The sequence below is a fragment of the Pseudophryne corroboree genome, chromosome 6 (assembly GCF_028390025.1).
Source record: "Pseudophryne corroboree isolate aPseCor3 chromosome 6, aPseCor3.hap2, whole genome shotgun sequence".
Taxonomy (NCBI): domain Eukaryota; kingdom Metazoa; phylum Chordata; class Amphibia; order Anura; family Myobatrachidae; genus Pseudophryne; species Pseudophryne corroboree.
The window spans coordinates 549,752,194-549,770,087 of NC_086449.1; the positions used below are offsets into that span (position 1 = coordinate 549,752,194).

General features: G+C 47.6%; 1 protein-coding gene across 8 annotated transcripts in view; it reads right to left on the bottom strand.

Moving 5' to 3' along the window:
* Window positions 1–17,894, bottom strand: part of METTL25 (methyltransferase like 25) — a 467,640-nt gene that overhangs the window by 48,489 nt on the left and 401,257 nt on the right. For 2 of the 8 annotated variants that reach the window (XM_063927688.1, XM_063927689.1), the window contains exon 13: window positions 9,047–9,104. The exons of the other annotated variants lie outside the window; for them this stretch is intronic. In XM_063927688.1, the coding sequence (XP_063783758.1) occupies window positions 9,047–9,104 (58 nt within the window). The remainder of the gene's footprint in view (window positions 1–9,046; window positions 9,105–17,894) is intronic. 8 annotated transcript variants of the gene reach the window in all.

Consider the following 17,894-nt stretch of genomic DNA (forward strand, 5'->3'; position numbering starts at 1 on the left):
AAAAAAGTCTACTACATAAGGCTTAAATGCCTTTTAGCCAATAACAACATTGCCAAACAAACATATCCATTAGCATACCATCAGCCTTGCATTAGTAAGTGAACATTATACAGAGGAATAGACTGAAGTACATGATGTCCTCATTTGCATGCTATACACATAATCAATTGCATCTGCAATGCTTCAAATTGTATTATCGTCCAAAGGCCCAAAGGAACTACAACAAACTCAATGTACTGTAGCCTGTGAACTTCATTGTGCTTGAGCACAAGAAGAAGCCACTTCATTCTCTCACAGTTCTTGCAATTGTTCTTACAATTCACTAACCACATGACATTCAGTTTGCCACCATAGCAAAAAGCATTACCAAAAGACTACTTTCTAAAACCTCAATGCCTATAAGACAAAAAAAATTGCACTGTTAATAAATAAATAAATAAATATATATATATATATATATATATATATATATAGAAAGCCACGAGATTGTCCATATTGGCCTGCATGTATAAGCAACCCGGCACCAATGATGAACGAGTGCGGGGCCGCGCATTGTTCATCGTTGGTGCCTACACACTGAACGATATGAACGAGTTCTCGTTCATTAATGAACAAGAACGTTCATATCGTTCAGTTATGTCGCCTTATGTGTAGGGCCCATTACAGTAATAATATTTCTCATTTACTGTACTTTAAGACACATTATGTATTGTCAGACTGTAGCACACACATTTTCCCTTCTGAAAATAAAGAGCTGTCTAGATCATATGTGCCCAGAATATATATCCCAATGACTGATGACAGGGAGTAAACAATGGAGGGTAATAGGCCGTGGCAGTATGGCCATCCAGCCATATTGCTACCTTGCACCTAAGTCACAACCCAACCCCCCACCCCAAGATGACAAACTATAACCTCAGATTGCCAATTATTAGGTTTAGAAATTTCTTCTGGCAAGGAACCACCTTTCTTGAATGAATACCGGAAAACGCAGATGGTCTGCAACAACAAATCGATAAGGGAGATGTATTAAGCAGTAAAAAGAGTGGAGAAGTGAGCCAGTGGAGAAGTTGCCCATGGCAACTAATCAGCATTGAAGTAACATTTATAATTTGCATACTATAAAATTATACAGAGCAGCTGATTGGTTGACATGGGCAACTTCTCCACTCTTTTCACTGCTTAGTACACCTCCCCTTATATCTTTTTCCAGTACATAAAGACATAAGAAGCACAACAACTACATCTCAGTTTCTGGGAAAAACCTAAAAAAAAACCCAAAACCTAAAATCTATGTTGCGTTTAAAACGCTAATTTACAAGGACTACTGAAAGAAATTGTTTCCAGGAAAATATGAGAAGCATTTTACTGCGCACACTTTCCATGCAATAAAAACTAAAAACAACAAAAATAATTAGCAACATGATAAAGCCCGCACACCTGTTGCACTGTAGTTATCAAAAATATTGCGGCGCCACTACATGCACAAAAGAATATTGTGGCATAACCAGCATTTTCCTTATTAGATTCAATCGCATGTAAATCACATAATTGGAAAATGCATTAAGGTTAAAATATTTTGGAGAGTGACTAAAATACACCACACCCGGAAATAATGCACTATATTTAACAGTAATATGAGCTTAAAATGCCGCATGGATCATATAAAGCTGGCAATAAAATAACTGGTAAATAAGAATTTACTCACCGGTAATTCTATTTCTCGTAGTCCGTAGTGGATGCTGGGAACTCCGTAAGGACCATGGGGAATAGCAGGCTTCGAAGGAGGCTGGGCACTCTAGAAAGATTTATGACTACCTGGTGTGCACTGGCTCCTCCCACTATGACCCTCCTCCAAGCCTCAGTTAGGACACTGTGCCCGGACGAGCTGACATAATAAGGAAGGATTTAGAATCCCGGGTAAGACTCTTACCAGCCACACCAATCACACCGTACAACTCGTGATACTATATCCAGTTTGACAGTATGAAAAACAACTGAGCCTCTCAACAGATGGCTCAACAATAACCCTTTAGTTAACAATAACTATTTACAAGTATTGCAGACAATCCGCACTTGGGATGGGCGCCCAGCATCCACTACGGACTACGAGAAATAGAATTACCGGTGAGTAAATTCTTATTTTCTCTGACGTCCTAGTGGATGCTGGGAACTCCGTAAGGACCATGGGGATTATACCAAAGCTCCCAAACGGGCGGGAGAGTGCGGATGACTCTGTAGCACCGAATGAGAGAACTCCAGGTCCTCCTCAGCCAGGGTATCAAATTTGTAGAATTTTGCAAACGTGTTTGCCCCTGACCAAGTAGCTGCTCGGCAAAGTTGTAAAGCCGAGACCCCTCGGGCAGCCGCCCAAGATGAGCCCACCTTCCTTGTGGAATGGGCATTTACAGATTTTGGCTGTGGTATGCCTGCCACAGAATGTGCAAGCTGAATTGTACTACAAATCCAGCGAGCAATAGACTGCTTAGAAGCAGGAGCACCCAGCTTGTTGGGTTCATACAGGATAAACAGCGAGTCAGATTTTCTGACTCCAGCCGTCCTGGAAACATATATTTTCAGGGCCCTGACAACGTCTAGCAACTTGGAGTCCTCCAATTCACTAGTAGCCGCCGGCACCACAATAGGCTGGTTCAGGTGAAACGCTGACACCACCTTAGGGAGAAATTGGGGACGAGTCCTCAACTCTGCCCTATCCATATGGAAAATCAGATAAGGGCTTTTACATGATAAAGTCGCCAATTCTGACACTCGCCTGGCTGAAGCCAAGGCTAATAACATGACCACTTTCCACGTGAGATATTTCAGATCCACGGTTTTTAGTGGCTCAAACCAATGTGATTTTAAGAAACTCAACATCACGTTGAGATCCCAAGGTGCCACAGGAGGCACAAACGGGGGCTGAATATGCAGCACTCCTTTCACAAATGTCTGAACTTCAGGTACTGAAGCTAGTTCTTTTTGAAAGAAAATCGACAGAGCCGAGATCTGTACTTTAATGGAGCCTAGTTTTAGGCCCATATCCACTCCTGCTTGCAGGAAATGCAGAAATCGACCTAGTTGAAATTCCTCTGTTGGGGCCTTATTGGCCTCGCACCATGCAACATATTTCCGCCATATGCGGTGATAATGCGTTGCCGTAACATCTTTCCTGGCCTTAATAAGCGTAGGAATGACTTCTTCCGGAATACCCTTTTCCTTTAGGATCCGGTGTTCAACCGCCATGCCGTCAAACGCAGCCGCGGTAAGTCTTGGAACCGACAGGGCCCCTGCTGTATCAGGTCCTGTCTGAGCGGTAGAGGCCACGGGTCCTCTGAGAGCATCTCTTGAAGTTCCGGGTACCACGCTCGTCTTGGCCAATCCGGAACCACGAGAATTGTGTTTACTCCTCGCTTTCTTATTATTCTCAATACCTTTGGAATGAGAGGCAGAGGAGGGAACACATAAACCGACTGGTACACCCACGGTGTCACTAGAGCGTCCACAGCTATCGCCTGAGGGTCCCTTGACCTGGCGCAATATCTTTTTAACTTTTTGTTGAGACGGGACGCCATCATGTCCACCTGTGGTTTTTCCCAACGGTTTACCAGCATCTGGAAGACTTCTGGGTCTGCTGAGGAAGTCTGCTTCCCAGTTGTCCACTCCCGGAATGAACACTGCTGACAGTGCTAGTACATGATTCTCCGCCCATCGGAGAATTCTTGTGGCTTCTGCCATCGCCATCCTGCTTCTTGTGCCGCCCTGTCGATTTACATGGGCGACTGCCGTGATGTTGTCTGACTGGATCAGCACCGGCTGGTGTAGGAGCAGGGATCTTGCTTGACTTAGGGCATTGTAGATGGCCCTTAGTTCCAGAATATTTATGTGAAGGGAAGTCTCCTGACTCGACCATAGTCCTTGGAAGTTTCTTCCCTGTATGACTGCCCCCCAGCCTCGAAGGCTGGCATCCGTGGTCACCAGGACCCAGTCCTGTATGCCGAACCTGCGGCCCTCTAGAAGATGGGCACTCTGCAGCCACCACAGTAGAGACACCCTGGTTCTTGGAGACAGGGTTATTAAGCGATGCATCTGAAGATGCGATCCGGACCACTGGTCCAACAGGTCCCACTGAAAGATTCTGGCATGGAACCTGCCGAAGGGAATTGCTTCGTAAGAAGCCACCATCTTTCCCAGGACCCGTGTGCAGCGATGCACTGATACCTGTTTTGGTTTCAGGAGGTCTCTGACTAGAGATGACAACTCCCTGGCTTTCTCCTCCGGGAGAAACACTTTCTTCTGGACTGTATCCAGAATCATACCCAGGAACAGTAGCCGTGTCGTAGGAACCAGCTGTGACTTTGGGATATTCAGAATCCAGCCGTGCTGGTGCAGCACCTCCTGAGATAGTGCTACTCCCACCAACAACTGTTCCTTGGACCTCGCTTTTATTAGGAGATCGTCCAAGTACGGGATAATTAAAACTCCCTTTTTTCGAAGGAGTATCATCATTGCCGCCATAACCTTGGTAAATACCCTCGGTACCGTGGACAGGCCAAACGGCAGCGTCTGGAATTGGTAATGGCAATCCTGTACCACAAATCTGAGGTACTCCTGGTGAGGATGGTAAATGGGGACATGCAAGTAAGCATCCTTGATGTCCAGGGATACCATGTAATCCCCCTCGTCCAGGCTTGCAATAACCGCCCTGAGCGATTCCATCTTGAACTTGAATTTTTTTATGTACGTGTTCAAGGATTTTAAATTTAAAATGGGTCTCACCGAACCGTCCGGTTACGGTACCACAAATAGTGTGGAATAATAACCCCGGCCTTGTTGAAGTAGGGGTACCTTGATTATCACCTGCTGGGAATACAGCTTGTGAATTGCCGCTAGCACCGCCTCCCTGTCTGAGGGAGCAATCGGCAAGGCAGATTTTAGGAACCGGTGGGGTGGGGACGCCTCGAATTCCAGTTTGTACCCCTGAGATACTATTTGCAGGATCCAGGGATCCACCTGTGAGCGAGCCCACTGATCGCTGAAATTCTTGAGGCGACCCCCCACCGTACCTGGCTCCGCCTGTGGAGCCCCACCGTCATGCGGCGGACTTGGAAGAAGAAGCGGGGGAGGATTTTTGTTTCTGGGAACCTGCTGTTTGTTGCAGCCTTTTTCCCCTACCTCTGCCTCTGGACAGAAAGGACCCGCCTTTTCCACGCCTGTTTTTCTGGGTCCGAAAGGACTGAACCTGATAAAACGGCGCCTTCTTAGGCTGTGAGGGAACATGGGGTAAAAATGCTGACTTCCCAGACGTTGCTGTGGAAACTAGGTCCGAGAGACCATCCCCAAATAATTCCTCACCCTTATATGGCAACACTTCCATGTGCTTTTTAGAATCTGCATCTCCTGTCCACTGGCGAGTCCATAAGCCTCTCCTAGCAGAAATGGACAATGCACTTACTTTAGATGCCAGTCGGCAGATTTCCCTCTGTGCATCTCTCATATATAAGACTGAGTCTTTTATATGGTCTATGGTTAACAGGATCGTGTCTCTGTCTAATGTGTCAATATTTTCTGACAGTTTATCTGACCACGCAGCGGCAGCACTGCACATCCAGGCTGACGCAATAGCTGGCCTAAGTATAATGCCTGAGTGTTTATATACAGACTTCAGGATCGCCTCCTGTTTTCTATCAGCAGGTTCCTTGAGGGCGGCCGTATCCGGAGACGGTAGTGCCACCTTTTTAGACAAACGTGTGAGCGCTTTGTCCACCCTGGGGGGTGTTTCCCAACGTGACCTATCCTCTGGCGGGAAAGGGAACGCCATTAGTACCTTCTTAGGAATTACCAATTTTTTATCCGGGAAAGCCCACGCTTCTTCACACACTTCATTTAATTCATCTGATGGGGGAAAAACTACGGGTAGTTTTTTCTCTCCAAACATAATACCCTTTTTAGTGGTACCTGTAGTTATATCAGAAATGTGTAACACCACTTTCATTGCCTCAATCATGCAGTGAATGGCCTTAGTGGGCATCAGGTTAGACTCATCGTCGTCGACACTGGTGTCAGTATCAGTGTCGACATCTGGGTCTGCTTGCGGTAGCGGGCGTTTTAGAGCCCCTGACGACCCATGCGACGCCTGGGCAGGCACGAGCTGAGAAGTCGGCTGTCCCACATTTGGCATGTCGTCAATTTTCTTATGTAAGGAGTCTATACGTGCACTCATTACTTTCCATAAGCTCATCCACTCAGGTGTCTGCCCCGCAGGGGGTGACATCCCTTCTAAAGGCATCTGCTCCGCCTCCACATCATTATCCTCATCAAACATGTCGACACAGCCGTACCGACACACCGCACACACACAAGGAATGCTCCGAATGAGGACAGGACCCACAAAAGCCCTTTGGGGGGACAGAGTGAGAGTATGCCAGCACACACCAGAGCGCTATATAATGCAGGGACTAACTGAGTTATGTCCCCTATAGCTGCTTTTTCTATATATTATATACTGCGCCTAAATTTAGTGCCCCCCCTCTCTGTTTTTACCCTGTTCTGTAGTGTAGACTGCAGGGGAGAGCCAGGGAGCTTCCTTCCAGTGGATCTGTGAAGGAGAAATGGCGCCAGTGTGCTGTGAGAGATAGCTCCGCCCCTTTTCCGCGGACTATTCTCCCGCTTTTTTCCATATTCTGGCAGGGGTATTTTCCACATATATAGCCTCTGGGACTATATATTGTGGAATTTTTGCCAGCCAAGGTGTTATTATTGCTTCTCAGGGCGCCCCCCCCCCCCAGCGCCCTGCACCCTCAGTGACCGGAGTATGAAGTGTGTATGAGGAGCAATGGCGCACAGCTGCAGAGCTGTGCGCTACCTTGGTGAAGACTGATGTCTTCTGCCGCCGTTTTTCCGGACCTCTTCTTGCTTCTGGCTCTGTAAGGGGGACGGCGGCGCGGCTCCGGGACCGAACACCAAGGACTGGGCCTGCGGTCGATCCCTCTGGAGCTAATGGTGTCCAGTAGCCTAAGAAGCCCAATCCGGCTGCAAGCAGGCGAGTTCGCTTCTTCTCCCCTTAGTCCCTCGCTGCAGTGAGCCTGTTGCCAGCAGGTCTCACTGAAAATAAAAAACCTAAATCTATACTTTCTTTCTAAGGGCTCAGGAGAGCCCCTAGTGTGCATCCAACCTCGGCCGGGCACAAAATCTAACTGAGGCTTGGAGGAGGGTCATAGTGGGAGGAGCCAGTGCACACCAGGTAGTCATAAATCTTTCTAGAGTGCCCAGCCTCCTTCGGAGCCCGCTATTCCCCATGGTCCTTACGGAGTTCCCAGCATCCACTATGACGTCAGACAAATAAATAATAATAAATAAATAAAGCACACATACTGTAAAAGGCAAATTTACTGGCTTTCAAGATAAGGAACTGACACTTCTTTATTACACAAAGCTTCGTACCACTAACTACTCTGTTGCAAGGCACAGTTCTTGGACAACACAAATCATAATGGAGGCCTTCATATTACAGATTATTAGAATGAACATTATATTATTTTAACATTGAAGCTTAAGAAACAGTTAAGTACTAGCTAATGAATTATTTAACATTAAGTTTGGACATATGCTTTCGATTGTGACTGAATTCATATGGTAGCCATTTTTATCTACAGAGGTTTGTTATAGTGGGAACAGTTTTGTATATTAAAATGGAAAAACAATAATTTTAACATCTTGTGACAGCATGTTAAACAATACAGGGAAAAGCAATAAACATGACATTCACATACAAAACATCAACTTGGTAAGCTGTCGCATTTGCCTTGGTCAGGATGGTGTCAATGCCACAGCTTGTGTGGAATAAATATTTTTTGCCAAAGATTCCATCCAGTGTTCCGTGACAGTAAGACAGCTGCTATTATTTAGCTCCAGTTTGATACCCACTGCTGGGGACAGTGAAACATAAAAACGCTTTCTCAAGAATTCCTCCCACAATAACAGACTTTTCTCATTACTCTGTCCACCACAAACAAGCCCCATATTTTTCTCTTAAATAAAGGTCAGAACTTTATTTACAAAATGTACGAAATGAAGACACAAATTAACACGCTACAGTAAAATGTACAAACACAGCAGCAAATAGTTATATAACGCGGTAACAGGGTCAGGGGAACGGGTACCATCTCCTGGGGTAGATGACAGGGTGCAGCAGCTGAGAAATCACACGAGTTTGTTTTTTTGGTGCAACTGGCCTCAACCAGTTTTATTGTGCAGAAAAATAGAAATAAATATAAAAATAAATACCTTGCTGTCCAGCGCTAACTATACAAGGCATAATCATATCTCACAAAAAAAAAAAGAAAACGATTTTATCAGGAACAGATCACTGGATTTCAAGAGTAGATTTCTCTCACAGAGACTCTATAGCACATGTTCTCAAACTCGGTCCTCAGGACCCCACACAGTGCATGTTTTGCAGGTCTCCTCACAGAATCGCAAGTGAAATAATTAGCTCCACCTGTGGACATTTTAAAATGTGTCAGTGAGTAATTAATACATCTGTGCACCTGCTCGGTTACCTGCAAAACATGCACTGTGTGGGGTCCTGAGGAACCTATTGCTCTATAGTCTCTCCTTTTACCCAAGCAGTGTGAGAGAGATGATTAGGCTGACAGCATTTTTAACAAACCCATAAAGCTGAAAGCCCTAATTAGCCTTCTGTGAGGCTAAAAGACCTGAACTGGGCCTAAATGAATGGAGAACCCACTCTCTTTTCACATCCAACCCCAGGACCCTATCCCGGTTCTTACCAAAAGCACAAAAACAATTTTTTGGGGTTTTAAAACACATGGGTAGAAAACCTGGGGCAAATATACTTGCCTTCCACCACCATTCCAGTGATCTTGTCAAACATATGCCTAATACTTGATTTTCAACTGTACCAATAAACTATACCAATTCAAATTGGTGGCGTTGGAAAAAATTGGGACAGCCCAGAGGACCATAAAGTTGAAATATTGTAATACCCCAGAAGCTCTACAACAAAACCCATCCATAATTTACTTACAGTGCCTTGCTAAAGTGTTCACCCCCTCTGCATTTTTGATGTTTTGTTGCCTCACAACCTGGAATTAAAATGGATTGTTTGAAGGTTTGCATCATTTCATTCACAGAACATGCCTACAACTTAGAAGATGTTTTTTTTTGTTTTTTTTTTAATTGTGAAGCAAACAAAAAAGACAAAATAACAGAAAACTTCAGCGTGCATAACTATTCACCCCCCTAAAGTCAGTACTTTGTAGAGCCACCTTTTGCGGTAATTACAGCTGCAAGTCGCTTTGGATAAGTCTCTATGAGCTTGCCACATCTTGCCACTGGGATTTTTGCCCATTCCTCAAGGCAAAACTGCTCCAGCTACTTCATGTTGGATGGTTTCCACTTGTGAATAGCAATCTTCAAGTCTGACCACAGATTCTCAATTGGATTGAGATCTGGGCTTTGACTAGGCCATTCCAACACATTTAAATGTTTCCCCTTAAACCACTTGAGTGTTGCTTTAGCAGTATGCTTCGAGTCATTGTCCTGCTGGAAGGTAAACCTCCGTCCCAGTCTCAAATCACAAGCAGACTGAAACAGGTTTTGCTCAAGAATATCCCTGTATTTAGCACCATCCATCTTTCCCTCGACTTGAAACAGTTTCCCAGTCCCTAATGCTGAAAAACATCCCCACAGCATGATGCTGCCACCACCATGCTTCACTGTGGGGATGGTGTTCTTGTGGTGATGGGATGTGTTGGGTTTGCGCCAGACATAGCATTTTCCTTGGTGGCTGAAAAGTTCCATTTTAGTCTCATATGACCAGAGCACCTTCCTCCATACATTTGGGGAGTCGTCCACATGCCTTTTGGCAAACTCAAAACGTGCATTGTTATTTTTAACACAAGTAATGGCTTTTTTTCTGACCACTCTTCCATAAAGCCCAGCTCTATGGAGTGTATGGCTTATTGTGGTCAAATGCGCAGATACACCAGTCTCTGCTGTGGAACTCTGCAGCTCATTCGGGGCTACCTTTGGTCTCTGTGCTGCCTCTCTGATTAATGTCTTCCTTGCCCGGTCTGTGAGTTTTGGTGGCTGGCCTTGTCTTGGCAGGTTTGTTGTAGTACCATGTTATTTCCATTTGAAGATGATGGATTTGATGGTGCCTTTGGGGATCATCAAAGATTTGGATATTTTTTTTATAACCGAACCCTGACTTGTACTTCTCAACAACTTTGTCCCTGACTTGTTTGGAGAGCTCCTTGGTCTTCATGGTATGATGCCTCTTGCTTAGTGGTGTTGCAGCCTCTGGGGCATTTCAGAAAAGCTGTGTTTATCCTGACAGATCACGTGACACTTAGATTGCACACAGGTGGACTTCATCTCACTAATTATGTGACTCCTGTAGGAAATTGTTTGCACCAGAACTTTTGAGGGGCTTCATAGCAAAGAGGGTGAATACATATACACATGCCAATTTTAAATTTTTTATTTATAAAAATTATTTTTTATATACTTTTTTCTCATTTCACTTCACCAATTTAGACTATTCTGTGCAGATCCATCACATAAAATTTAGATTAAAAATAAAAAAAGAGTTTTATGGTAAACTCTTTCTGCGAGGTACACTGGGCTCCACAAGGAATGGACAATGGGGTGTAGAGTAGGATCTTGATCCGAGGCACCAACAGGCTCAAAGCTTTGACTGTTCCCAGAATGCATAGCGCCACCTCCTATATCACCCCGCCTCCCTGCACAGGATCTCAGTTTTTAGTTAACCAGTCCAATGCAGTAGCAGGAAAAGAGACGACAACGGTTAGTAGCCACAACACCGCATTCTCACGACAGGAGACGTGTCAGCGGCTAATGCCATACCAACCCAAAGAAGCTAAGTGCGTCAGGGTGGGCGCCTTGTGGAGCCCAGTGTACCTCGCAGAAAGAGTTTTAACAAGGGTAAGTTCTTACTATAAAACTCGTTTTCTGCTGCGGGGTACACTGGGCTCCACAAGGAATAGACAATAGGGATGTCCTAAAGCAGTTCCTTATGGGAGGGGACGCACTGTAGCGGGCACAAGAACCCGGCGTCCAAAGGAAGCATCCTGTGAAGCGGCAGTATCGAAGGCATAGAACCTTATGAACGTGTTCACAGAAGACCACGTAGCCGCCTTGCACAATTGTTCAAGGGTCGCACCACGTTGGGCCGCCCAAGAAGGTCCAACAGACCGAGTAGAATGGGCCTTAATGTGATCAGTAGCAGAGAGACCAGCCTTCACATAAGCATGTGCAATCACCATTCTAATCCATCTGGCCAGAGTTTGCTTGTGAGCAGGCCAGCCACGTTTGTGAAACCCAAACACAACAAAAAGAGAATCAGATTTCCTAATAGGAGCAGTTCTCTTCACATACATACGGAGAGCCCATACCACATCCAAAGACCACTCTTTGGGAGACAGATCAGGAAAAACAAGTGCCGGAACTACAATCTCCTGATTAAGGTGGAACGAAGAAACCACCTTAGGTAGATAGCCGGGACGAGTTCTAAGAACCGCCCGGTCACGGTGAAATATCAGATATGGGGAACTACAGGACAAGGCACCCAAATCCGACACTCTTCTAGCTGAAGCAATAGCCAGCAGAAACACCACCTTAAGGGAAAGCCACATAAGGTCAGCTGAACTAAGAGGTTCAAACGGAGACTCTTGTAACGCCTCCAAAACCACCGACAAGCCCCAAGGAGCCACAGGCGGGACATAGGGAGGTTGGATACGCAACACGCCCTGAGTAAAGGTATGCACAGTGGCGTAACTACTGCCCCCGCAGCCCTCGCGGTGGCTTGGGGGCGAGGGGCTGCGGGGGCGCCGCCACTGATTTAGAGCAGATTGACATGCGGACGAGCGTCCGCATGTCAATCTGCTGTCTCCTCTCCCTCCCTGCTGTAACGGGACACGGAGGGCACAGCGCGCCGCGCGCGCCTCTCCAGTGTCCATCCTGCGTCTCCGTCCGTCTGGTCTAATAATAGAAGTGCCGTTCGTGAACTCTGATTGGCTCACGAACCGGCACTTCCTTTATTAGACCAGACAGAGAGACGGAGATGCAGGAGGGACATGAGGCGCGTGCTGTGCCCTCCTTGTCCCTCCTTCACAGCAGCGGGGGGGGGGGGGGGGGGGCACTGAGGGGGCATGTATGGCACAGGGGGCATATATGGCACAGGGGGCATATATGGCACTGAGGGGGCATGTATGGCACAGGGGGCATATATGGCACTGAGGGGGCATGTATGGCACAGGGGACACTGAGGGGGCATATATGGCACTGAGGGCATATATGGCACAGGGGGCATGTATGGCACAGGGGGCACTGAGGGGGCATATATGGCACTGAGGGGGCATATATGGCACAGGGGCACTGAGGGGGCATATATGGCACTGAGGGGGCATGTATGGCACAGGGGGCACTGAGGGGGCATATATGGCACTGGGGGGGCACTGAGGGGGTATATATGGCACTGGGGGGGAAGTGTGGGGGCATATATGGCACTGGGGGGGGTACTGAGGGGGATATATGGCACTGCATGTGTACCTGGCACATGGGGGGGCTATATTTGGCACTGGGGGCACGTGAGCACCTGGCACTGTGGGGGAATATCTGGCACTGGGGGCATATGTGGCACTGGGGGAGGGGTGGGGGGGCTATATTTGGCACTGGGGGCATGTGAGTACCTGGCACCGTGGGGGAATATGTGGCACTGGGGACATATATGGCACTGGGAGCACAGCCCTAGCAACAAGCACTACCCCCTAGCAACGAGCATGACACCCAGTGCATGAAACTTCTGGCAACGAGCATGACACCCAGTGCATGAAACACCTGGCAACGAGCATGACACCCTGAGCATGAAAACCCCTGGCACCGTGCATGGAACCAAGAGCATGAAACCCCTGGCAACGAGCAGGTAATTTAAAAGTAATTAGAAGCCTTACTGTAGGACTTAATGTGTAATGGGCATTACGGTGTGTGGCATAATGTATCACGGACATTGCGGTGTGTGTCATAATGTGTCACAGGCATTACGGTGTGTGGCATACTATATCACGTGCATTGTGGTATGTGGTATAATGTCTCAGGGGCATTGCAGTGTGGCATAATGTATAACGGGCATTGCGGTATGTGTCACAGTTATTATGGTGTATGGTATACTATATCACGGGCATTGTGATATGTGGTATAATGTCTCAGGGTCATTGCAGTGTGTGGCATAATGTATCACGGACATTGCGGTATGTGTCATAATGTGTCGGGCATTACTGTGTGTTGTATACTATATCACGGGCATTGTGGTATGTGGTATAATGTCTCAGGGTCATTGCAGTGTGTGTCATAATGTGTCACAGGCATTGTATGTGCTATAATCTATCAGGGGCATTGCAGTGTGTAGCATAATGTATAACGGGCATTGCGATTCCTGTCGTCATGTGTCACAGGCATTACGGTGTGTGGCATAATGTGTCACAGGCATTACGGTGTGTGGCATAATGTATCACAGACATTGTATGTGCTATAATGTATCAGGGGCATTGCAGTGTGTAGCATAATGTATAACGGGCTTTGCAATTCCTGTCGTCATGTGTCACAGGCATTACGGTGTGTGGCATAATGTGTCACAGGCATTACGGTGTGTGGCATAATGTGTCACAGGCATTACGGTGTGTGGCATAATGTGTCGGGGGCATTATGGTGTGTGCATATTGTGTCATGTGCATTATTGTGCGTGGAATAATGTCTAAGGGCCATTGCAGTATGTGGCATAATGTATACTGGGCATTACTATAATGAGGAAAAATGACAAATAATGTAAGGGGCATGAATCAGGATTATTTTTCTTTCCAGTGGTGGCTAACGTCTGGGCGTGCAGGTTGCAAAACTGGGGTATAAGGAAGTCTTTTCCTGCAATACCACGCCCCTTTATGCAAAGCCACGCCCATTCCAACGAAGCCACACACCCTTTTTGGCGGCGCGCACATATTTGTCCCTTTCATGGTGCCAATTATGGGGGAAAAACTTCTAGTTATGCCACTGGGTATGCACATCAGGTAAGGTCGCAATTTTTCTCTGAAATCACACCGACAAGGCAGATATTTGAACCTTGAGGGAGAGCAGACGCAGGCCTAAGTCCAGGCCCTGCTGAAGAAAAGCCAACAACTTGGCTATACTAAACTTGGAAGCGTCATAATCGTTAGATGCGCACCAAACAAAGTAAGAATGCCAGAACCTATAGTAAATCCGAGCCGAAGCTGGTTTCCGGGCTCGCAACATAGTTTGAATGACCGCCTCAGAAAACCCTTTAGCCCTTAAGACGGAAGCTTCAAGAGCCACGTCGTCAAAGACAGCCGGGCTTGGTCCTGGTAGACACAGGGGCCCTGAACGAGGAGGTCTGGGCGTTGTGGAAGTAGAATTGGACGCTCTGACGATAGGCCTTGCAGGTCTGAGAACCAGTGCCGTCTGGGCCACGCTGGAGCTATGAGAAGCAGAATTCCTTTTTCTTGCTTGAACTTCCGAATTACCCTGGGCAGGAGTGACACCGGAGGGAACACGTACGGCAGCCGAAACCTCCACGGTACCGCCAGCGCATCCACGAATGCTGCTTTAGGATCCCTTGTCCTTGCTCCGAAGACCGGAACCTTGTGATTGTGTCGAGACGCCATCAGATCTACGTCTGGAAGACCCCACCTTTCCACTAGGAGTTGAAACACTTCTGGATGGAGGCCCCACTTGCCGGCATGCACGTCCTGACGACTGAGAAAGTCCGCTTCCCAATTCAGGACTCCCGGAATGAATATTGCCGATATGGCTGGTAGATGGCGTTCTGCCCACTGTAGAATCCGTGAGACTTCCTTCATTGCTAGGCGGCTTCGAGTGCCGCCTTGATGATTTATGTAAGCCACTGTGGTGGCATTGTCCGACTATACTTGAACAGGACGGTTCTGAATTAAATGCTGGGCTAGGTTCAAGGCATTGAAGACCGCCTGCAACTCCAGAATATTGATCGAGAGGAGGGACTCCTCCTTGGTCCACCGCCCCTGAAGGGAGTGTTGCTCCAGCACCGCGCCATAACCTCTTAGACTGGCATCTGTCGTCAACAGGACCCAGTCGGATATCCAGAACGGACGGCCCCTGCACAGTTGTTGGTCCCGGAGCCACCAGAGCAGTGACAGACGGACCTCCGGAGTCAATGAGATTATTTGAGACCTGATCCGGTGAGGCAGGCCGTCCCATTTGGCTAGAATCAGCCTCTGGAGAGGGCGAGAGTGAAATTGAGCGTACTCCACCATGTCGAATGCTGACACCATGAGGCCCAGCACTTGCATCGCTGAATGTACCGACACTTGCGGACGAGATAGGAAGCAACGAATCCTGTCCTGAAGTTTCAGGACTTTCTCCTGAGAAAGGAACAACCGCTGGTTGTGAGTGTCCAAAAGTGCTCCCAGTTGCACCATGCTCTGAGCAGGGATCAGGGATGACTTCTTCCAGTTGATGAGCCACCCGTGGGCTTCAGAAACCGGATCGTCACATCTAGATGACGCAGGAGAAGTTCTGGGGAATTTGCCAGGATTAACAAGTCGTACAAATACGGCAGTATTCTGACCCCTTGACGGCGGAGTACCACCGTCATCACCGCCATGACTTTTGTAAAGACTCGCGGAGCCGTTGTTAAACCAAAAGGTAACGCCCGAAACTGGTAATGGCAGTTGCCAATCGCAAATCTCAGGTATTGCTAATGAGACACTGCTATAGGAATATGCAGGCAAGCATCCTGCATATCCAGGGAGACCATGAAGTCCCCAGGTTCCAAGGCCAGAACTTTAGAGAGAAGGGTTTCCATCCGGAACTTGGAAACCTTCACAAACCTGCTCAATTCCTTGAGGTTGAGAATGGGCTGGGAGGACCCATTCGGTTTCGGGACTAGAAACAGCGGAGAATAGTACCCCCGGCACCTCTGCGCAAGAGGCACCTGTACTACGACTCCTGTATCCAGGAGGGTCTGTACCACCGAATGTAGAGTGTTTTCCTTTGTCTTGTCCAACGGGACATCTGTCTGGCAAAATCGATGAGGGGGTCGGTTTTTGAAGGCTATGGCGTAACCTCGAGTGACGACTTCCCAAACCCAGGCATCTGAAGTGGTCTTCAACCATTCCTGGGTATACCCTAGAAGCCGGCCCCCCACCCTGGGATCCCCCAGAGGGAGGCCCGCCCCATCATGCTTGTCTGTCTTGGAAGCTGGCTGACGGGCCACCCAGGCTCTTTTGGGTTTAGGCTTACCAGGTTTGGAAGTGTGGGCCTGCTGCTGTACGCCTGACCTTTTGCTTTACCTGAAGAACGAAAGGGGCGAAAGGAAGTACCTTTAGCCTTTGACACAGAAGGAGCAGTACTTGGCAGACAGGCAGTTTTGGCAGTAGCCAAGTCAGCCACAATCTTATTTAAATCCTCCCCAAACAGAATATCTCCCTTAAAAGGGAGTACCTCCAGGGTTTTTCTAGAGTCCAGATCCACAGACCAGGATCTCAGCCACAATATCAGGCAAGCCAGGACTGACGTAGTAGAGGCCTTGGCTGCCAGGATACCGGCATCAGAAGCCGCCTCTTTAATATAACGAGAAGCTCTGACAATATAAGACAAGCATTGTCTAGCATGGTCAGAGGAGATTTCAGCATCTAACTCCAAAGCCCATGCTTCAATGGCCTCTGCAGCCCAAGTAGCTGCAAAAGTGGGCCTTTGTGCAGCACCCGTGAGGGTGTAAATCGCTTTCAGACAACCCTCCACACGTTTATCCGTAGGCTCTTTTAGAGACGTGACGGTGGTGACCGGTAGAGCTGAGGAAACCACCATCCTAGCCACATGTGAGTCCACTGGAGGAGGCGTTTCCCAATTCTTAGACAGCTCCGGCGCGAGGGGATAGCGAGCCAGCATCTTCTTTTGAGGCACAAACTTCGTACCCGGGTTTTCCTAGGGTTCCTGACGTATATTAATTAGGTGGTCAGAGTGAGGTAAAACTTGTTTAATCACCTTCTGACGCTTGAACCTATCTGGTTTCTTCAGAGGAACGGATGGCTCGAGATCATCCGTAATCTGTAAAATTGACTTAATAGCCTCCAAAAGATCAGGAACATCCACATGTGAACCACCCTTCCCATCAGCCGTATCTGAGTCAGAACCTGTGGGGTCAGTGTAAGTGCCGTCTTCATCCGACGAGGTGTCAGTGACAGCAGTGGATTGTGAGGAGACAAGCGCTCGTTTAGAGGACCCCTTGGACGTAGGCGAGCGACGGTCAGACTTTTTAGTAGTCAGGGACTTGTTCAACTTCTTTATTTGAGCAGATAAATCGTCCGCCCACGGCGGGTTAGCTGCAGGGACCACAAACGGTTGCACCGGCATTGGGGGTCCCATAGGGGGTGTTAGTTTATGAACTAGCGTATGCAGAAGCGTGGAAAAAGCGGCCCACGGCGGGTCATTATTTGCCCCCGTTGCCACCGTCCCACTGGGGGGCAAGGAGCCCCCAGAATCAGAGCCCAAAGCTGCTATATTTCTCCTCATAGGTATCTGCGGCTTCAGCAACACCGGCAGTGCGTTCAGCCCCAGAACCGTTACCCTCAGAAGAAGACATGATATAACTTGCAGTATCAGGTAACACAGTACAATTTGTCAGCAGCACAATACCTCTAGCCCAAACCCCTGCGCAGTGTAGTCAGCACCAGCAGAGATAAAGGAGAGATATGGTGACTAAATCACAGAGAAAAATACGTAATACAGTATATCTTTGTGAAAATCCTATATTAGATAAAACCTGACGCACCAAGCCCCCTCAGGTTATAGAATATAGGGAT